General features: G+C 49.2%; 1 protein-coding gene across 3 annotated transcripts in view; it reads right to left on the bottom strand.

The window, feature by feature from the left end:
* Positions 1-22532, bottom strand: part of Kcns2 (potassium voltage-gated channel modifier subfamily S member 2) — a 47947-nt gene that overhangs the window by 10766 nt on the left and 14649 nt on the right. Inside the window, exons 1-2 of one of the 3 annotated variants that reach the window (XM_069991127.1) lie at positions 15822-15860; positions 10236-15109 (exon numbers count right to left, since the gene is read on the bottom strand). The exons of 1 other annotated variant lie outside the window; for it this stretch is intronic. In XM_069991127.1, the coding sequence (XP_069847228.1) occupies positions 13627-15063 (1437 nt within the window). In that variant the 5' untranslated portion in view covers positions 15064-15109; positions 15822-15860 and the 3' untranslated portion in view covers positions 10236-13626. Of the gene's footprint in view, positions 1-10235; positions 15110-15821; positions 15861-22532 lie in introns of those variants that run through there. One more of the 3 variants, XM_069991128.1, reaches the window with a different exon arrangement.

The raw sequence follows: 22532 nt of genomic DNA, 5'->3' as shown, positions 1-22532 counted from the left end.
AATGGAAAGCAATCAGTCCCAAAATTACATGTGTCATCTCTCCAATATAAATCAATTGGTGCCCAATAACCTGAAACCTAGAGGAACATTTCATTTTCCCTTGAACAAATGATTATCCATTTGGTCATGAACGATTAGATGACAAGTCTTGCTATATCCCCTGCACCCAATGGCACTGTAAGAACTGTAAGAATATACCCTGTTACTAAAAGGATAGGCCCAGCTTCTTTATTGTGAACATACTCTGTTTCTGCCTTCTTTAGAAAGCATGTCTAGACTGATTCATATGAAGCAGACAGATGTGTTATATCTGCTTCACAAAATACAAAAAACACAAGTGAGGTCCTTTTTCGTTTAAGCTACAGGAGTTGATTTTGTTCTTAAAATTCTGTTGTCAATGGTGCAGCAAGCTGAATGAAAACTAGAAGATATCTCCATTTTCCAAATAGTCTCCATGCTTCCAGCTTTATGAGAAGCCAACACCAGTACCAAAAAGCACATTATAAAAATACATTATTAAATTAGTATGTAGAGAAAATAAAAACATAATTGCATGCAGTAAAGTTACGGCAGTAATATATAGCCACTGATTTTTTTGATATTTTAAAAGTATGTGTGTTTAACATGCAAAATCCAAGCATTAATAACAGATTGACAGTCACTACATGAAAATATTAAAAGTAATATTACCCATAATTCTCATGCTAGATCAAGGAATAAGATTAATGGATTAAAAAATAAATCTACAGCCAGAAATCCTGCTTGGTCTTCCTTTCTATTCCCTAAAGCTATGAGGTAAAAGTTGAGTAAAAGTATCCTAATGGTTCCAGCTCATCCACTCAGCAACCAGACATGGAAACCAGCTGTGTTCTAGAAATATTTAGATGTTTGGAACATGATCCATGCTTCCATCTGAACTGCAGAGCACTGAGATGAGAGCTAATGGGAAAAAACAAGATGTTCCAGCTTGGATCACCCGAAACAGGAATAAGTTCACTGTAATGGGAGTGGGTTCAAGAGAAGGATAATAAGTTCGAGTTGAGTGCATTGAACTTCAGTTGACTGTGAGATCTGAGAGGAAGTATCTTAGGAGCAGGTGGAAACCCAATTCTGGAGCTGTCTGGAATGGGTAGATCTGGAAATGAAGATTTCCATTGTCTGATAAAGACATGGATGAAAAAGATCACAGAAACTGGGCCACATGAAGGAGGAAAGATCAAGAATAAAATTGTAAGGGATGAGCAGAACAAGGAGAATGGCCAGTGAATTTGACAACAAGCCAGGAGGTATGAGATGCAGCTGGAAGCAGAGAGGAGATACTTCAATCAGTACCTGTTATAGCACATAATGGATATTCAATAAATCTGGGCAGAATAAACAACTGTGAAGGGTAACATCTGAGTTTCCATCATAAAGCAAAATACTTACAATAGTGTTAATTTTTATTCCAGTTGTTACAATGGTTGCCTTTGGAACCAAACAGAAGTGGCTGGAGCTCACCTCTATCACTTCCCAGTGGGATAAATGGCTTTGCACAAAGAGCCAACATCCTAAATAAAGCTGTTTTGATCATTAGAGGATGGTGGCTAAACAAACTTTGGTCTAACTGCTCAGTCAGTGCAGTTCAAAAGAACAAGGCTGATCTTCATAAACTGTCATGGGGAAAGAATATCTCCAGAAATGGATCCATCTTTATAGCCACTCAATAAAACTAAATATCATTCTCCAGGTATATCAAGATCTATGCCTTAAATTCATGAAGTGCTCTGGACAGAAGCACACGAATATATTAACAGCAGTCACGGAAGCTAAAGGAAGGAACTAACATTAGGAAACCGTGGCATGCTGAGTAAGTTGGGTTTTTTCCTATGAAGTTTGATTGTGTGTGTGTGTGTGTGTGTGTGTGTGTGTGTATGTGTGTGTGTGATAAATATATTCAACTATTAGTAGTGTACCTACAAATTAATGTATCTTGGAACTACATTTTAAGTATTATCTACCTTGTGGTAGTATGGCAAAGGCTAAAATAAGACCAGGACTGTTACACACATTGCCTGGCCTGAAGAATGCTCTTGTCACATAGCCTATACCTGTTGATGACCCCCAAGAACAGCAGTGGAACCCTCATTTCTGAGCACTGCCTCCATGTCTGCTGCTGGCTTAATCTTTTTATTTGGGGGGGGGGGTCCGGTCATGGGGCCTGAACTCTGGGCCTGGGCGCTGTCCCTCAGCTCTTCAGCTCAAGGCTAGTGCTCTACCACTTGAGTCACAGCGCCACTTTTGGCTTTTTTCTTTTTGCTTATGTGGTGCTGAGGAATCAAACCCCAGGGCCTCAGGCATGCAAGACAAGCGCTCTACCACTGAGCCACCTTCCTAGTCCCTGCTGCTGGCTTTCTTGATAAGGGTCCTCTCTCTACAGAAGATGTTATGTGTGCCATTGTCCAATTATTTAACCTCTGATTGCCTCTGATTGCTCATCTATCAAGAACAAAAATGGAAACTATTTTGCAGGCTAGTATGGAAAGCTTAATACATGTAAAGCTATTGGAACAAATATTAATAAATATTAAAATTATCATCCTTATACTTTAGCTGAGAAGACAAATATTCAAAATTAACCAAGTCTTCACTGCTAGCAAATGTATGCCCTAGAATTTTAATGGCAATCTGTGTAAGGTTGTGAGCTTTTTTGCACATACTATTGAATGGTGATACACACACATACACATACACACACATACAAATGTGCAAATATCATAAAATAATAGAAACAAAATACAGATCAGAAAGGAGAGGAGGGAATGAATAATTACTGTTTAAGGAGTACAGAGTTTTGTTTGCAATGATGAGAAAGTTTTGGAGGTGGTTTGCACAATACTATGAATGTACTTAATGCTACTGAATTGCACTCTTAAAATGGTAAATATTATGTTACCTATATCTTACCAAAACTAAAGACAAATGCCTTTAAAATATTGAAATAGAATAAGTTTGCTTTCATTTGTCAGCCTAAGAACAATAGTTTTCGCCTCAGATCCTTGTCTAGTTGGGGCTGTTAGCCAACAGCCATGGATCTCCACACTCACAATCTGAATTCTTGCATCTCAGCTCCCTACCATCTATCCATCCACCCATCCATCCGTACCTCCAAGTAGCCTCTCATCCACACCTCTCAGCCTGAATGTAGCCTGCCCCCTGAGCAGATTTCAGACTAGCAGCAGCTCTCCCTAAGCCTATCACCCAGGCATCTGGACAAGTGATCTTCTTTCTGAAGGCCAGAAAGGTACCTGTCTTGCCCAACTCATCCCAGGCAGAGCAGAGCATGGCAGATGACAGAGACCCACTGGAAGTTGCTCTTCCCGCACTAGCAGCAGCCTTCTTCAGCTGTGAGCTACAGGGTGGAATCAGTATGCACACCGTGTGCTGCTTAGCTCACTACAAAGAGGAAACATTGAAATGAAGAGCTCAGATTTGGTTTTTGTGTTTTGGTTTTTTTGCTGGAGGATGAGCAATGAAGTTTTAATGGATGTGAAACTTGTCCCTAGCACAGAGTGACACTTGCTGTTCCAACTGTAGACGCCTCTGGCGACCACCCCTGGAAGCCTGACGTTAGTGCCTGTGGCTGGACGCTGCCCCGGCAGTGAGGCGCAATCTGTGCCTATTCCTTCAGCAGTACTTACCATGAACTGGTAGTCGTTACCCGCAGCAGTAGCCTTCCTCAGTTCTGAAGCTCACTTAGACAAGTCTCCTTGCTGGGAGGCTGTTGCTTATCATCTCATCGTTGGTGACATTCCCTGACCGGCTCATTCCAGTTCTGCACCCTGGGAGGGTTTGCTAAGGATGCCAGAGCAGTGAAATTCCATCAAAGGGGCCTCCAGTCTTTACATAGGCCATGCTCAGGTCTACTCCTCAGCAACACGGAATGCATCCGGCATCATGGCAGTGCAGGCCGGCCTGTCTTTGATTCACTTACTAGCCGTCAGTGTTCACTCAGGGCCAGGCACCATGTTGGGTTCTGGTGATAAATAGCCTAGCACTCTATGTGCTTACAGACCAGACAGAGACAGGCATTACTCAATCAAGACACATGACAGTAACAGTGAAGCAGGAAAAGCATGAGATGGGGTGTATCTGCACAGTGAGAGACCTTGGGTGGTAAGAAACCTCATTTCAATGGAAGGCAGTCCAGAGAAAGTCTGGGAAGAGTGTCTGAACAGGGGTCCTGGAGCACAGCTGCTTCATCCGCTTTCACAAAGGGGAGGGCTGCCCTTCTGCCATTACCCCATGGTATAGACACCCAGGGAGGCACAACCACACACATGTGCTCAGCCTCATGGACACAGCCACTGAGGCCCATTATTGGTGCATACATACACCAACATGCGCATACAGATGCACACAGGCACACACACATGCATGTGGCTGCGCCTAGAGGAAAGACAGAGGCAAGGCACATGGCCACACACACACATGGACACACTGATTCACAAACACCGGAGACATGATGATACAGGTACATTTGCACACACACGTGGACACATACAGATCCCTTTGTGACATTTCAAACCTGCTCCTTTGGGGCTGTCAACACCCACATACAACACTGGGGCTAAAGGCCACAGGGAGAAGTCCTTCCCACTCTGCCCAGTGCAGGGCTTATACCATACTCCTGTTCTGCACCCAGCTAACCAGTGACTCCTGCTAGATGCAGCACAGCCCCTTAGTTCCTCTCCCGGGCACTTGTGTGTGAGGCCAACACTCCAGTCTCATGCATATGTGGCATTTGCATATTGCAGTTTCCAGGCATCAAACTCTTTCCTAGAACATCAGCACAAACTAGTCCCTTAGACTTCTCTCGACTTCTGAAGCTTTCACATACATCAGCATATTCCTTCGGAGAGGGAAAACAAAACTTTAGGCAAATGGGAAGCTGAGGATTTGGGGTTGACTGGAATTTTCCTTTTTTTCTCTCTCTCAGTGTGAGAAGACTTTAAACATACACATACACAAGGGATTTTTTTTTTAAATGGGAAAGCTACTGAATAATCAGTGATCTCATGTTTTAAAATTGGAAAAGCTCATGGCAATATATTTAAACACTGTGCATAAAACATCACTATGTTCCTTCTGAGCCTCACATCATTGTCTCCCAGTTCCCTAGCAGTATGAAGGTCAGCATGGAATTGGTTTACTTCCGGGGGCTCCGTTGGATCCCATCAGCTCCTCCACCCAAAAGCAGTCCCCTCCCCACCCAGTCTGGAATTACAGAAGCACAAAGAAAGCTGTCTGGCTTTTCTTTAGGAGCCAGTGGGAAAGCCTCGGGCCCCCTGGGCTCTGTGCTTTTCCTCCCACACTTTCCACAAAAAGCAATGCAGAATACAACCCTGTGAGGATGGCCTTTGTAATAACCAACCCCGAACACCGCAGGTTACAATTCAGCTATTCCTGGTAGAGTCATCCCTGGCAGATTCACAAAGTTTGCCAGAAAAGTCGATAGAAGGCTGACAGATCAAAAGTGAGTCGTGCCAGCTCTCCTCTTAGAAAACAGTTAGACGAGTGTCTGACTGCTAACACCTCAGTTCTTTTCATAGTAGGTCTGAAAATAGCTCCGAATTCTTTAAATGTCTGGAGATGTAGGCGACGAAGAATTTGGAGTGCAAAAATCCTCCCCAAGTACCCCAGGTTCTGTTCCTACCACATCCCTTCAAGCTGCCTGCTCAAGCTGCATTCCTGGATGCTGGGATTGTAAATCAGTCCCCATGTCTCTTTTGGCAACATTATCTAGAACTTAGAACCAGCAACTCTGGCTATCTGCATTCAGACCACCAGGTCACCTTTGTGTGCCTCTGTACTGGTCACGTGCCATGATCACACATACACACACACCCCACCTCCCCATTAAATGGCAGATCCTTTGTCAAAGAGCTCTTTCTGCCTTCGCCCCTTCAGGGACTCGCATATTTTCATCTCTTTAGCTGTGGCCTTTCTTATCTTGGTTGCCAGAGTAGTTGCCAAAAATGTCATCAACAGTCCTAAGACACTGGAAAGATGGGGGTGGGGTGGGGGTGGGGAATTCAGAAAAGACAGATCCCTTGGGTAAGGCTTGGACTTGGGTCTGTTGGTAAATAATCAAAATGAGTTCACCGGGACTGAAAGGGGACTGAGAACCTTTAGAATGATTGCAATAGATAGGACTAGTGTGTGACACTGAGGCAAGCTGATGATTGATTGGCCACAGGGATGAGAGACCGTGCAGATGGCAAGGGGCTTCCCTAGACAGTGGTGCTCCATGAGTGCAAACCCACCAGCATCAAAAATCACCGGGGATCCAGGCACCAGTGACTCACGCTTATAATCCTAGCTACTCAGGAGGCTGAGATCTAAGGACCACGGTTCAAAGCTATCCCAGGCAAGGAAAGTCTGTGAGACTCTTCTCTCCAATGAACCACCAGAAAACTGGAAGTGGCACTGTGGCTCAAGTGGTAGAGCATGTGCCTTAAGCTAAAGAGCTCAGAGATAGCGCCCAGGCCCAGAGTTCAAGACAGCCCAAAAACACAACAACAAAAAACATCACCTGGGAGGGCTGGGTGGATCTCAGTGGTAGAGTATTTGACTAGTGAAAGTGATGTTCCACCCCCAGCACCACATGCCTACAAGAAAATCTCCTTTTTAGCTGCAAGCTTCTACCCCAAGAGCCTGATTCTATAGATGGATAAAGCCCAGAGAGCTACCTTACTACTTTGTTTAAAGCTCCCTGGATGCTTTTGATGCAGAGGCTGGAAAAACCTATATGGCATCAATGATTATAAGTGATGCCCTTCCTGTTTATGTCTCTTAAATCTACTATGGTACTCAGCAATTAGCAAGCTGTTGGTATCATTAGCAAACTGAAAATTGAGGAGGAGCCAAAGTTGTCTAAACTTTCTCAGGTAGGGGTCTGGAAGTCATTTGGTCCCCTTACTGAGAAAGAAGTCAGGAGGAAGTGGGGGGTGAAGTTGAGAGAACCCACTTTAGACACAGTGATTTCAAAATGCACTTGGGTAACAGGCCTAGGGCCCAGGGTGAGGTGGGGCCAGGCAGGGTGGGGTGCAAGCAGTCTGCAGTCTCACTGGGCTGCAGCTTGGATGCACCTGCAGGCCACCAGGGAGGAAACATGCCATGGAGAAGGTCAGGAGGAGGTGAAGAAGCAGCTGGGTGAACAGTGTGTAATACTCAAAAATCAGATAGGGTGTGGGTGGTAAGAACTTAGAGGAGGTCAAAGAACTTGGGGAGCTCAAAGACTGAGGGAAGGCCATTGAATTTATCTAATAGAAAGCTGCTGACATTGAGAAAGCAGTTCCACAAAAGTGGCAGGAACAGAACCTCATGATGGAAACAGAATAGGGAAATGAGTAGAGAGGAAAGCTGGGGCCTCAGTGGAGGTTAATGCCCACACATTTACCAGGGAAAGGAAACAGGCTGGTGGTTAATGCACCTGCTGAGAAGCATGTAGAGGTCTAGGGGCTCACTGATCCCTCTGACTGCCCCTCAAAGGCCAGAAGCCACCTTCCCTCTCTTGGGTCTCTACACCTCCCTGCACCTGTGGTAGCTGCTCTCATCTCAAAACTGACAGTTACTTGCCCCCCTGACTCCTTCACTGGTGTGTTCCACAAGCACTTGGACCATGTGGCTCCTCCTTAATGAGGTATCTGAGTGCCCCTGTGTCTCTTGATGGTACCACCATCCACCCAACCACCAACCCACCCAGAAACAAATCAGCCCCTCACCCTCACCCCCGTCCTGAGGAAGCCTACAGTTGAACCCTCTGTGAGCTTGCTTTCCCCTTCCTCCTCTCCCACCCCTTAGCCAGGGTGCTAATCAGAATGTTTTACCCCAGGAAGAAAAAAGACAGCTCAAGCTCTTTAGATGGCTTTGCTGTGGCCTAGTTTTATGCCTGCCTTCTCAGCCACACTGACTTGGATATTTTCCCACCTGTCAGCTGCTTTTGCCTTTTGAGCTTTTCTTGTACACATCTCTACTCCTGGAACAGGAGCTTCCTTTCCCTTTCTTTCCCTTCCCTTCTCTTCCTTTCTTTCATTCCAGCTCTCCATCCCTTTCTCCCAATAGTACTCCCTACAGGCCAGCACCTAGTTCTTTTCCTGTCAACAGCCCAGAAGGCTTATCTCCGCAGAGGAGACATTTATTCTTCCTGTCTCTGGATCCTCATTGCTCTCTTCATCCAAATGCATTAGTGCGTTCCATAGGATTCTATCACACTAAGGAAGTCTCAGGCGACAAGGCAGAGGATAGAGATCCCCGAAGGGAATGGGCTTCACTTGACTCTAGCAATAGTTACCCATGGTGTATGTGTGTGCACGCATGCGCATGCACATAGGCTGGGAACACCCTTTGTTCACAGAAACATCAAAACTCAACAGAAAGCCTGAAGCATCTTCGTTAAACATGGCCTCTTTTGTTCTCCTTAAATTGATTCTCTGCTTCCTACTTCCTCTCCTCCATGCTTTTCCTTTATTTGCCATTTTCAGCTTTTTCTTTCTCCTCTTTCCCTCTTCCCCTGGCTTCTTCCTGTCCTGTTTGGTGAGTAGTTACGACGTGGCTCTGAAGCAAACTGCTTCAGCTTGTCAGCTGCCTACCCAGTCATCTGCTTGGGAGAATCTAGCCAGAGGTTGCTGATGCTGACAAATGAGGTCACAGAAGGAGGACAGTTACAGCTTTTCAGATCTGCCGCATCAATGGGTTGCTAGACCCAAGTCAGGTCCTTGGGTAGAAATGCGAGTGAAAAGTTCTGCAACTAAGAGGAGACAGATCACCATGTGCATGCCGTACTCCAGTGCTTCCCTCAACAGAGTGTTTGCACCCTGGCCTCCAAATACCTTGACATCCGCTTGTACCTCTAATGGAGGGAGGAATCCAGCCATAGCCTACTTGACTGAAATGCAAGGATTCATGGTAAGGTTCCAGAGCCTTTTCTGTCTCTATGAGGACTCATGCAAAAGATGACAGCTGCAGACTCCATTGTTCTGGAGGATGAGTTAAGTATGGGGCAGGACGACTTGTCTGTGTTATACACTGAGGGGCTCTGGGTACAGCCTGTTAACCTCAGGGAAAGGGGAAGGAAACTGGCCAGGCTTCACAAAGGCAAAAAAGAAACATGAGCAGTGCAGCCTTAAAGCCAAATGGGATCAATGCAATTTTTCTCTCTGCCTAGTGATTTTCAATAGCAGGAATCTGGATTACATGTAAGTGAGTGCAAATAATTTAAAGCCCAAAGGAGACAATCACAACTGATGTTAAAACCCTATTCACTTGGAAGAGACATCACCCAAGCATTTCTCTGGTCCCCTTGCTCCTGAAACTGCCCTCTGTGGTGGCTGACGTCTGAGGGGAGGAAAGAAGCCATTAGAAGGCTATTTGTAGGTAGCCCCTATGTGCTTACAAATAAATTAGGGATATCAGGATTTGTTCACTGCTATTACTGGGGTATAGGCAGGCAGGCAGACATTCTGTTTTTACAGCTGGGCAGGGATTTAAGGATTATCTAATCCAACTTCCTCATTTTGCAGTACTGAAAGTGAAGCCCAGACCAGGAGTTAAAGGCAAAACGAAGCAGAGACCAATGAGCCCAGTGCCCAGAGCCCTTTCTACTGATTCTCTATAGTTTTCAGGTTGGGCTTAGGCTCTGAGTCTGGGGTAAGCAGAACTAACAACTGGCTTCATTAATTCCCCCACTAGTATGCACATTGAGGCTACCTAGTGCCATCTGTACTGTCGGCAAGCACTTTAGCAGCATGGATTGTAGGATGAGGCAGGAATGGCATTGGACCTCACTTGAAGTGCCAAGGAAGATGGCGAACAGGATAATCCTTCAGGGATCTTGGTCATGTGGGTTCCAAAGTTATATGCCCATTCATTCTACCAAGTACCCTGTGAGACTTGTTTAAAATTGAGGGAAGGAAGAACTGATCAGTATCTGCCTACAGAGAAGAAACAACTTTTCCTTCTCAGCTGTTGCTCAGAAAACTTAGTCTCTCTCAGGAAATCTGTTCTCCAGCTTCGTATGTCCTGGCATTCGCCACTCCATATGTAATTGAAGGGCCTCAAGGACGTGTAAATAATTGTTTCCTATTTGACCCATATACTTGTGAGGCTGAGTGTCAGCCATAAGCCTCATTCCCATGTCCAGCTTGAGTTCAAGGGCAGCAATCAGACGAAATGGTTCAGTGGAGCCACATGGATTCTTGCACAGTAGTGTGTTAATGAGTGTTAAAACTGACATGGTAAATACAGCATTCCCAACGTTTAAAATTACAACTCTGTAACAAGTCATGCTGTTAAAACATACAAGAAATACCAGTTAAGCCTTCAAGTAGAGACCACACACAACCCGTACAGATCACCGCTATCCCAAAGTACATAACAGATCATTTTCATTGAAATGAGGCAGGAATTAGCAGGTAGTACAGTGAGTTGAGTGCTAAGATAAGTAGAAATAATAAATCCAAATGTTAAACACCAATTACCACCCGATGAGCTACAAGTTGATTTGGCATTACAAAATGCCCCTCCTCAGCAACACAGCCAGAAACGAGGAAATGGGGCAGTTTGGTGGCAAACACAAGCCTATGACCAATGCACATCTACACAATAAAGGACATAAGCTGCTCATCCCATGGGATGTGAGAAAATCCCATATATGTGTCCCTGTGACTTTGAAAAGAACAGCTTCCAATGCTGGGAGAAAAGCCACTCTTAGCCAATGGCTGAAAGGAGTATTGGTCTATTCTGTTCACCTAAAGGAGATCTGTGGATCAGTCTGACAGCCTGGTGACCAGAGATGACACCTTCTATCTTTAACTCTTAAGAACAGGGCAGAAAATTAGGCTGACCCACCCTGATTAACTTCAGAGACTAGGTAGAAACTGTGCTTGACGAAGCTTTAATCTAACAAAGTTAACCAACGACCCTGCCTCTGAGCCAGCACTTATAAACTTCATACCTGGGTGGGACTTCAGGGGAAAGGCAGGCTGCCTGCATCACCGTTCAGGCTCCATCTTTTGTGGGATGTCACTGCAGGGTTGTTCTGGCCCCCAGCTCTCAGAAACCATCACTTGCAGAACTCAATGCTCTCCAGACATTCTCATGCTCACAAGTGACTGAAGGTCTTGGTGGGCAAAGGAATATAGTTGTTTACAAGTATACATATGTACAAGAGATGTTAAAAAGACAGTCTCTAAAGCACTTTGGGATTTCCCCCAATGAAAGGCACCGGATAAATACACGTCATTACCAAAAAGAAAAATCAAGTTCTCCAGCTTTCACACCTGCAAAGGTAACCATTAGAGACACCTCTTTTGGTAGTAAACCTGCTGGTTTAGAAAAATCCTCATGAGAGTGACTGGGTTATTCTGGGTTATTCTGCCTCCCTTCCACCTTCCTGTTTCCTCTTTGCATAACTTTTATGGTCTGTGACCATGGATACCACGCTCGGTGACCTCACGCCATCAAGCCTTGGCAAACCTAACACTCCTCACGGGTTTGTACCATCACCTGTCTTGGGTGCAGCTGGGGATGATTCTGTACATCTTCTGACTACTAGGGCTGGAAACATCAGCCAACGCTGAGTTCCATGTGCAAATTCTAGAAAAAGCTAAAAGCCCCTATTCTTCTCACCTGCTGGGTTGCCTGTAAGTCCCCTCATTGTTCTGCTGCTTCTGAGAAACAGGCATAGACACATAGGCACTAAGGGGTTGCCACTCCGCTGCCCCCATAAGACTCCAGTCTCATGGAGGGATTTGAACTGGAGGCTCAAGGATGTGAGTGGCCAGTGCATTTATCTAACAATTGACCCACACGCAGTAGCCATGGCAATTACAAGTACCCAACGCCCTCTGAGAAGATCCTCTCCACAACCTCCTGAGGTATGGATTAACCAACTAAAACACAAAACAGACTTCTTACAGAGGCCCAAGCTTTGGATAAAAGCCTGCCTAACTCCATGCTTAGATCCCTGGATTCTACACCCTTGCTAAATAGTGGGTGATAAAGAAAGCCACCCGGAAAACCATAAGTTACCCCAAAAGATGGTGGGGAAAATGACCTTACAAAGAGATCCAGGTTCCCCTTCAAAATATTATGTGCTGATTATCTAAAGAAGAGGACCAGGGGTTGTTTTGGAGAAGGAAGCAATGGTCTCCTTCAACACAAGCATAGGTGTTGAAAAACCTCTTAAATAGCTTTCAGCTTTTCAAGAAATTTACAATTATGACATTTTATGAAGTAGCAGGTTTTTGTTTTATAACTCCTTTCTCCTGGCCTCAACTCACCCTCCCCCAACAATCAGCAGTTGCAATGGAAATAAGAACTACCTTGTTCTCATCCTGGGCACAATATAGCCTTCATGCACATCTGTATTGGAGTACACACTTCTGCATCACCAGGTTTCCATATCATGGCAGGAACTCTGGGGCAATCAAAACATCATATATACCATACTGTATCCTAGAAGCAAAATTATCTGAGCAAATTCTGCTTGTAAATAAAAGAGCTCTCATTTTATGAGCTTTTAGAGCAAGCCACAAAACTATTTAAGCTACTATCCTTGCTAGCAACCTATCTATGCTCGCCTCAGGAAGACAATACAACAGTCATCTCTTCTGGGTAGAGAAAGACAATACAACCTTACTCCTAAACATTTGTTTAAAAAAATAAAGATTTCAAACACATGCTAATACCAAAGACACAGCAAACTTTGGTCAAATAGCTTAGACTAGCAACCTCAGCCAGAAATAAATGTCTCTGTGAATCCCCTCGGAATGACAGAGGCCTGACCATGACTTGAAAAGGCTGAACCTGCACCAACTCCGAGTTAAACATCCATGGGAGTGGTGTGGGCTTAGCTGAAATCCTTGTCTCTAACTTATGTGTTTTGGGGGGGGGAGGGACTTCAATCTTTACTACATGTTTAACGAAGTAACATTCTCTAAGGAGTGACACGAGATGAACATCAATATACATTTTTCTGAAAGTGATTGTGTGCCCATGCAAGCCACAGAGCTAAAGATCATAGAACAATTCAGAGACTTGCGTCACCATTTGCATTCTCTGTTTTGTCATCAAAATTAAAGCAAAAGATAAAGAAATCGAGATTTGTTTGCCCACAATTGTGTGCAAAATCTTTTGCTGTCCTTGCTGACCTCATAGATAGATACGTTCCTATTGGAAAAACTTGCTGGGTATTTTTGTATATATACAGATATCACAGGACAACCTTGGGAACAGGAACACAAACAACACACGGTACCAGGGCACAAGCACTGAATAGTGTACATAGCAGACAGAGAAACTGGCATTCTGGATACTCATCTGGCAGAAAGATGAACATTTTTTATACCCATGACGCAAACACCAGTGAGTGCCATTTCATTGGAAGGTGCAAAGGTGTGGTGTCAGACACACCACTTTCTCAACACTGTGAGAGCAACCTCCGCTGCTGCAGATTATCCCATGCACCTCTCCCCTCTGGGGTTGGGCAGACTCCTTACGCCATAACCCTAAGCTGCCTGGACTGTGTCAGAGCCACAAGAGGCAGCTCAGCAATGTGGGTTTGAGGATGACAAACCCTCCTAGCTAATGGAGGGAGTCACTTAAACTTAGTTCACTTGGTGAGCTCCTGCTCATGTTTGTTAAGCTTGCCATGAGGGATTTAACTTTATGGGCATAGTAGTCCCTTAAATTGACTGAAGGGACCTCCTTCATTCCATCTCCAAAGTCGCAGCTGCGCATGGCACTCTCAAGTTGTTTTTGGCGCCGGTAGAAGTGGGAGAACTTATTGAAGATCAAGGTGATGGGCAGTACCACCACCAGGATGCCTGCCAAGATGCAGGCAGAGGCAGTCAGCTTCCCTGCTGTGGTCCCTGGAACCACATCCCCATACCCTACGGTGGTCATGCTCACAGTGGCCCACCACCAGCAGGCAGGGATGGTCGCCAGGCCCTCGTTTTCTTCCTTTTCAATGGTGTAGGCCACCACGGAGAAGATGGAAATCCCCACGGAGAGGTAGAGCAAGAGCAGCCCTACTTCTTTGTAGCTGTATTTTAAGGTCGCTCCCAAGGAGCGGAGGCCAGTGGAGTGTCTGGCCAGCTTTAAGATCCGGAAGATCCGCATCAATCTCAGGACCTGAGCCACTCTGCCCAAGTTGGCCAGCGTCGGTGAGCTCTCCACCACCAGGTTCACCACGAGAGTGATGTAGAAGGGGACGATGGACATGAGGTCGATCAGATTGAGCGCGTTCTTGAAAAACTTGAGGAAGTCAGGGGCCACGGCAAACCTGGCCACGAGCTCAAAGGTGAACCAGGCGATTCCAAAGTGTTCCACGATCTCGAACCTGGGGTCCTCCCCAGGGTTGCCCTGGCTGTCAGGAATTTGGAAGTCCGGCAGGCTGTTGAGGCACATGGTGATGATGGACCCCAACACCACCAGGATGGACAGGACACTGAAGACCCTGCTCAGGACTGAGTAGCCGGGATTGTCCAGCGCCAGCCACAGCTGCCTGCGGCAGTTGCCCAGGGGCTGCCCGTCAAATTTGGAGGCATCGTTGTAGAAGGCCAGGATCTCATCGAAGGAGGACGTGGTGCTCTCCTGGTCGCTCTGCTCGTCCCACTTCTCCTGCTCAGGCTCCACTTTGCGGCCGTGATAGCTGTAGCTGCAGCAGGAGTCAATGAAGAACTCGTTGATGCCCCAGTACTCAATCTCCTGGCTGAAGGAGAAGACGCACAGCTCGGCCATGACGTGGAGCTTGCCCGTGTGGTAGAAATGCAACACGTAAGGGAAGAGCTCGGGGTTGCGGTCGAAGTAGAACTCCCGCTGGACGTCGTCGTAGTCGTCGCAGAGTTCCAGGATGGCCTCGCGCGAGTGGCAGAGCAGCAGGCGGCCCAGGCGCGTCTCGGGGAAGCGCAGCAGGGTGTGGGAGCGCAGCCGCCTCTTGCAGCCGCCCACGTTGATGCGAATCTCCCCATCCTCGACGTTGCTGGCCTGGGACATGTCCCACAGGCTCTGGCCGGTCATGCCGGAGGTGCCCGGCCGGCCGCGCCGCCGCGCGGGGGCGCTACACCTAAAAGCGGAGGGAACCCCGTCAGCCTGGGCGCCCGGCTCTCCCGGCCCCAGCGCCCTTCTCTCCTGACCAGCCCCCCCCCACTCGGCGCGCCCGGTCCCCCCCCTCTCCAGCAGGGGGTGGGAGGGTCTGGGTTCTGTAGGGCATTGGAGTGGGGGAACAGGCCCCCTTCCTAGGAAAGGAGGGGAGTCTAATTTCCTTTTTTGGCCTCTGCCCCCTCCCACCCTGTGTGTGGTTGGGGGGGGTAGGGGGCTGGCGATGGCTTTTCGTGGGCCTGGGTCGCACCCCCGCGGCTCCGAGAGCTCCTGGGGGGGGCCGCGTGCTGACCTTGCCCGTGGGCACACCAAGGAGACGCCCCCGCCCGCGCGCCGCAGACAGGCGGGACCTGAGCCGAGATACGCACCAGCACCGGCAGGGCTGGGCCGGGAGAGGGGCGCGCGGAGATTTGGGAGGGGCGGGGAGATCCACTGCTCCGGTGCCTAAACCTGGGCCGGGGTCGGTGGGCGGAGGGGGAGGAAGGAGACAGATGGGTGTCCCCAGGGTCCAGCCTCCCCCCACACACACCCCCGCCCAGGACTGGAGCCCCCCAAGCACCATTTTCCCCTCCCTGGGTTTCCCCCGCCCTCCTGGCGCGGTGCCCCGGGGCCGCGTGCGCGGCGCCTCACCCAGCGAAGCTGCCTGGGCTCGCCTGGCGCGTTCTGGAAGCGCTTACCTGGGAGCCCGAGCGCCCGCGGCCGAGGCCGGCGGGAAACTTCCCCGACCTGCTGGCGAGCATCGCCCCCGATCGTCGCTGCGGGCTGGCTGTGCGTGTGCGCGCGGGTGCGAGGATGTGTGCGCCTGTGTGTGCGCCCGGCCGGCCGGCGGGCGGGGTCCACCGAGCGTCTCCTGCGGTCTCCGGCCCCGCACGCCGCCGCCGCCGCCGCCCGCAGTTTCCAGAGGCTCACAGGTGGCTGCGTGGCTCCGACGTTCTTGGAGCCCCCCTTCTCCCGAGCGCGCGCCCCTCACCCGCCGACAGAGACGGGAGCCCACGCTGCAGAGGCCCGCGGAGCGGGAGCGGGAGCGGAGCCGGTGCGCCTGGTCGCGGGCCCTGCGCTGGGGTGCGGCGCGGTGGTGCTGAACGGACAGCTCCCGCGCGCCTCGACCCGGGGCCCGGCCGCCGCCCCTGCCTGGAAAATGCCGCCCCCAGCTCCGCTGCTCCTCGCGCGCGTCACTGCGACCCCCTTGCGCCCCAAGCTCAACGCCGGCCGACACCTTTCCCTCCTCCCCCACTCCGCATCCTCCGGTGGCAGCTGTTATCGCTACCACCCCCGGGGCGCAGGCAGAGGGTGGCCTAGGGTGACCTTTCCCCACTGGTCTGGCAGAGGAAGGGCATTGCGTGTAGGGGGTAGGGCACACACACAGAGGATCTCCGGGTTTCCCCATTTAGGGACCCGAAGTAAAGTTTCCCCAAGACTGAGGTTGTTGGGGGGAAAGGAGGTGGCCTGGAGAAGAGGGGACAGGGAAGGAAGCCTGAGGTCCCGCTGCAGAGGGGAGAGGAAGGGGCGCAGGCCCCGCTGGAGGGAACGGTGGAGATCTGCTTGGAACCTCTGTGTGGGTACTGTGTGTGGACAGGCAGAGAAGTGTGGGTTGCAGAGGAGTGTATGGAACGTGTGTGTGTGTGTGTGTGTGTGTGTGTCTGTTCTGAAGACAGTAAGCATTTTCAATGTCTATGTAGAACACTGATTTTTAAAAAGGGGGGCGGGTAGAGAGATGTATATAGTGTAGCAGTACAGGAGGATCCTGAGACACGAGTTGCTATGGGGTGTGTGTGCGCACGTGTGAAATATGAAATGTGCGGTGGTGTGCAGGCTGCTCTACACAGCATCGATGTGTTCAGTACTGTATCCTCATTCCCAAGACTTGTGGAGATCTAAACTCTTGGTCTCCTAAGACTGGTCTTACAATCCTCCATCTGGGCTGGACTGAGCTGAGAAATGGCTCTGCATCTCCTGAGACTCATCTGTCTTCCATCTCAGCCCTCTGCATGGTCTTTATTTGCAAAGACTGGTCGTGGGGTGGGATGAGCTTCGCAGAGCATTTGTTGTCCACATGCCTTGGGCAGGAGATGTGGGAATGCATTTGCAGGGGGCTCTGGACTCACAGCGCAGCTGCAGCAGAAGCACATCCTCATTACCTGGCCCCGGCAATGCCATCCAGATAGAGATGTCCTGTGTATGGCTAGGTGCTTTGGATGGGAGGGGTGCTCAGTGGCAGAGACCCTGAGTTTTAAGCCTCAGCAGTACAAAAAAAATGCCCCTAAACACAAAAATATGCTTTGTGCGTCTTTGGAGAGTCTGTGGAGAATCCTTGATTTGGTCTCACAGGGGGGCTTCTGGATCCTTGCCTGCGCTGCCACTCACCTCTGAGTATGTGTGTGACTGAGGGTGGGCTGCCTGGTGGAGCTCCACATCCATGCCCCTGCAGGACTCTGTGGGTGCGGGGGGTCCCCGTGAGGCGGATCCCCGTGAGGCAGTCCTGTGTGGGCGGGAGAATGGAGTGGTGAGGGCCATGTGAGTGTCCTTTTCTTGTGTTTGATGCGAGTAGTATGTGCCTGTGTGCAAGTGTGTGTGTGTGTGTGTGTGTGTGTGTGTGTGTGTGTGTGTGATAGAGAGAGAGAGAGATACAGAGAGAGATACAGAGGAGGGGAGGGGGAAAGAAGTGGAGGAGAGGAGGAGAGGGGGGAGAGAGACCTTTGCAGCTGCTCTCTTTGTCTCCATGTCTGTTTCTACAGGAGACTGTTTTGGCGTAGGCTCACTCTGCCCTGTGTCTTGCTCTGCTAGATCTGTCATTTGACGTCTGTGGCTCCCCACGCCACACCTTGCTGGGCTGCAGTCTGGAGGCCCCTGCGTCTCCCTCATCCCTACTGTAGGAATGCTGCCGACAGAGTCCCAGTCTTGCAGGAGGGTGTGTTTGGTGCATGTGTAAGCATGGGCTTGCAGCCTCTTTTACTCTTCTGTCCCTCCCACCTCCCCACCCTACTGCAGGATCCTTCGCAGCAGCCCTTGGAAGACAGCCTTCACGGCCCTGCCTCCCTCGCTGGCATGCGCCAGGTCCCCTCACTGCCCCAGGCCACTCCACAGCTTGCAGCCCCCTGCAACTTCGCTACCACACGCCCCTGCAGTTTGTGCTGCAGCCCTATTCCCAGCCACTCCCAGTCCCCCAGCCTCAGAGCACCCCCCCGCCCCGCCCCGCGCCTTGCTTGAGCATGATGCATAGTTCACCTTTTTCCTTCTGTTGTATTTGGAGGGTCATCCCCTGGGAACACTTGGTTTCAAGGACTCTGAGGTTTTCCTCCCTCCTTGGTTTCTTTATCTGCCTCTTCCTTCTGTTGCTGGCTCTTTTTGTTTTGCTCAGTCCGTGTTTCTTTGTGGTTGTAGGAGACCTTGCCTAGGGAAGAAGAGCTCCTGTGCCTTCTGGCTCTTTGTCTCTCCACTGCCTACAACCACCCCACCCACGGCTCCACGGACTCTGCCAGGCTTCTGGGGCTTTCACCCCTCCTATATCTCCATTAGGGGCCGTGCCGTGCCTCTCAAAGCTCTGCCTTCCTGACAACCCCATCCCGCCTCACACCGCATCCCCTATCCTTTGCCATATCCCCAGCTACACGGATGCTCTTTATGTGTCCCTGCCCTCATTTCACTTTTCCTGTAAGGCTGAAGTCAGGGACAAGTCTCCTTGCTCACCTTTACTTAAATATCCAAGTAAACTAGGAGCCCAGGGGGAGAAGCTGAAGTTTAGGGCACATCAGTTGTTTCTTGGAAAGGCTGAGGCAGATGTCTGTGGGTCTGACAGATGCCTTTGCAGAGGGTTAAGTATATGTGACAGGCAGAGCCACTTGTTTATTTCCCAGTCTCTGAGGTGAAAAGAAACGGCGCTGTCTCTCTCCCTCTGTACCTAGGAAGCTGGTTTTGTTTGTGGTTTATTTAGAGGTCTGAACCCTGCTCTTAAAATATATCTGCCTGCTCCCCAGCAATACATGTCAAGGCCTGGGGAGATGGTGAGGTGGCAGAGAGCTGGGGAAGAGGCGTCCTGAGAAGGGGTTTGAGGAGACTGTGGGTGGAGGACCAGATCTTACACCTGGGCAATGTCATTGTTGCCTCTGCTAATGCTGATCTGATTTGAGCCCACACAACTCAGACTCTGCTTTATCCCCTGACAGGTGAGGGGGCTGCTTCCGTAGCCACACTAAGTGAGCTGGGCTTCCTGACTTACATTTCCCACTGTGAGGAAGAGGTGAGTCCTGTTATTCCCCTAGTCTGGGATTACAGGACTGCCCATGACCCCTATAGAGTGGGCTTCCCCCATGTCCATCCCACTGCCCCCCAGCCATTCTCCCACTGCAGCCCCAGTGCCTCTTTGTGTGTGTGTGTGGGGGGGGAGGGTTGTGGGGCCTGAACTCTGGGCCTGGGAGCTCTTTAGCTCAAGGCTAGTTTCTACCACTTGAGCCACAGTGCCACTTCTGGCTTTTTCTGGCTTTTTTTATATGGTGCTGAGTAATCAAACCCAGGGCCTCATGCATGCAAGGCAAGCGCTCTACCACGGAGCCACCTTCCCAGCCCCCCCTCCCCCCCTCCCGCCTCTTAAAAGCACAATTGGGTCAGGTCCTTCCACCTTGGAAACCTTCCAGAGGTTTCTCATTGTGCTAAGAAGGAAAACCATTTGCCTACTTAGCACTGCTCCCTTCCCACCTCCACTTGCCCTATTTTCCATCTATTGTGCCTCAGCCACATGTCCCCTTTGCACCCCATACAGGGTGCTGTTCTCTATGCCTGTCTTGGAAGCTTCACAGGACAGGCTTTTTCTTGTCCCTCTGATCTTTGTTTAAATTCCGTCACCTCAGAGAGCTGCTCAATCTAAATTGGACCCCTGGATGAGTTTTTACCAGTGTCTTTACCTCATATTAAATCACTCTTAAATACATGATTGAACTATAAATGAACAAGACTTCAAATGCTATCTTATGTTATTTTGTGACAGCTCAAGTCTTGGCCCCAACTCTTCTTCCTGGTGGATTAAAAACAGTCCTGGAGAGGGAGAATTTTGTGCCTGGGGCTGAGGGGAGAAGTTGCCAGGCTCTGGCCTCTCTTCAGCAATCCAACAACCTAGTGTTTCTCAATCCTACTACACATGAGAAGACCTGTGAAGCTAGCCAATGCTCTAGATGCTGTGGGCCTTACCCCAGACCAAATTGAGTTAGTCTCTGTTGGAGGGCATATGAAATCAATGTGTTCTTTAAGCTCCCTAGATGAGTGGAGCCAAGGTTAAGAGTATGAGCCATCTGCCATTGGACACAGAACAGCTCGCCCATGAGCCAGTATGTGGTTGTCAGTACCAAGGACAGCAGCTGGGTCTCTGTTCTGGGGCTAGTGTCTGCCTGCAGATGCATCCCACAGGCCCTAGGCTTTTGTCTATGCTTTTGGCAACTCTTGACTGAAGAAAGGTTCCCTGTGCCTCTCAGAATCCTTCACCTTGGAAATAATTATCTTGAAATAAGGAATACTCACATTTTCTTTTCATCTTCGAAAGGGGTCAGCTCCCGAGCCTTTAAGATGTTGACAGTGGGAATGAGGACTGAGGACAAGGTGGCTAGCTGACCTTCTTGGGTAGAAAAAAAGCCACAAAAGCTGCTATGGATGGAGCCAAGGTTGAGAGAGGGTAAGGGAAGCAGGGAAGAGAGGCCTCTAGGAGGCAGAAGCCAGGCCTGAGCCTGGGGCCGTAGGGAAGCCAGGGGGGCGGGGGAGGGTTGGACACAATATTGTAAGGCATGCATGTTATGAAGGCAATTGCTCATTAGGTATTTTGTCAGGGGGCAAAAGTAAATTGCATTGTTTCTGATGTAAAACTAAGGCTTTGAAAATACCTGAGTCCTGGCCTACAGCATTTGGCTTTTTCCCTTTCCCTACCGAATTATAGGCCTCTGGTGAGCGGGATGAAGAGTGTGGAGAAGGTTGAGCTAGGTATGATGATGAGGAGGGCTGCAGTAGAGGCAATCCATGCATCTGGCTCAGGTATGTGTCCTGGATCTAGACTGTTCCAATTCAGCTTCTTTAGCCATGTGTCCTTGGGCATAGTACTTACTCTCTCCATGCCTCAAGTACTTCATCTTTAAATCTGTGATAGCCCCTAATTCAGAAGACTATTGGGAGAATTGAAAGAAGCACTAAAGAACCCAAGGCCTAGTCCATCCCAAATGCTGTGGATGTCTATCACGATTAGTGCCAACCATGAGCCTCATAGTGTGTCTGTCACTATTGTGCAAGCTCTTTCCTTACTTCTTGCCTTCACTGGGTTACAATTATTACTTTCCTTTTACTCATGTCCATTCCATTCTAATTACACTCAACTGGGTCTTTCTGTGCCTCTTCACTGTCTCAAAGAAGAACAAGACTTAAGTGGTAAGCTGATTTCTGTAACAAAGACCCACTGGTCTCAGAAGCATAACATACTGAAAAGATGATTTTTTTCACTCTTGTTACAATCCTATGGGTGGAGCTTCCTACAGGGAGATTCTAGATTCCTTCCGTCCAGAGCTTTGCCAGCTCTCATGGCCTTTGGAGTCCTTCCCGAGCATCCTCTGCTGGAAGTTGAGGAGGAGCAAAGAGAGTGTGGAGGATGGCATGAGATGTTTTTGAGGCCAGGTCTAGAAGTAGGGGACTACACTTCTATATCCACACTGTTTGGCCAGAACTCAATCACATGGCCTTATATAACATGGGGTGGGTGTGGATGTTATAGAAAGATGAGGAAGATCACAGAAATTGGGGCACCAGCATGCTCTGAGGCAGATGGATGAGCAGAAGCCGGTAGACATCCCTTGTTCCTTTCTCCTAAGATGGGATGAAGGCACACAGCAAAGTCCCCAGTGGCCACCAAAAGCTGGAAGGCCTTCATTGTGGAACTCAGGCCAGGAGGCTCCTGAATTGTCACCAAGGGACGGTTCGAGCCTTGGATAGGACTTGGTTTTACTTTTCTCACAGCAGTGTCTTTCACTCTGAATTTATCCCCACTACACATGTAAAGAAGGGGTTTGTTTCATCCAGACTCTGGATTGAAGCAGCAGGGAGTTAGGCAGAAGATAAAAGTGATAGAGGGCATCAGGTAGGCCATAGACTCCTGTGGCCAGACTTGGAAGCTACATGGCCAGGACACGCATGCGGTTGGTTGCAGGTCACTCCAGTTCCACAGAGTGCCGGGCGCAGCACTGGGTGCCCTGAATGGTAGAGGTGCTTGGCTGGACTGGCTTGAGCAACACTCCAGTGTTGGCAGGCTGGAACACAGAACAGTGGCTGGGAAAGCTTGGAGGGAGTGGGTGCAGAAATCTAAGTGGGAAATCTAGATGAGGCAGATCTCACCAAGATATGGGGTGACCATAAAGTCTACCCTA

Source organism: Dipodomys merriami, unplaced genomic scaffold (genome assembly GCF_024711535.1).
Source record: "Dipodomys merriami isolate MVZ:Mamm:240054 unplaced genomic scaffold, mDipMer1.0.p SCAF_4, whole genome shotgun sequence".
In the NCBI taxonomy this organism is placed as follows: Eukaryota; Metazoa; Chordata; class Mammalia; order Rodentia; family Heteromyidae; genus Dipodomys; species Dipodomys merriami.
The sequence above is the reverse complement of the archived record's forward strand: the minus strand, read 5'-3'. Positions and strand labels throughout refer to the sequence as shown.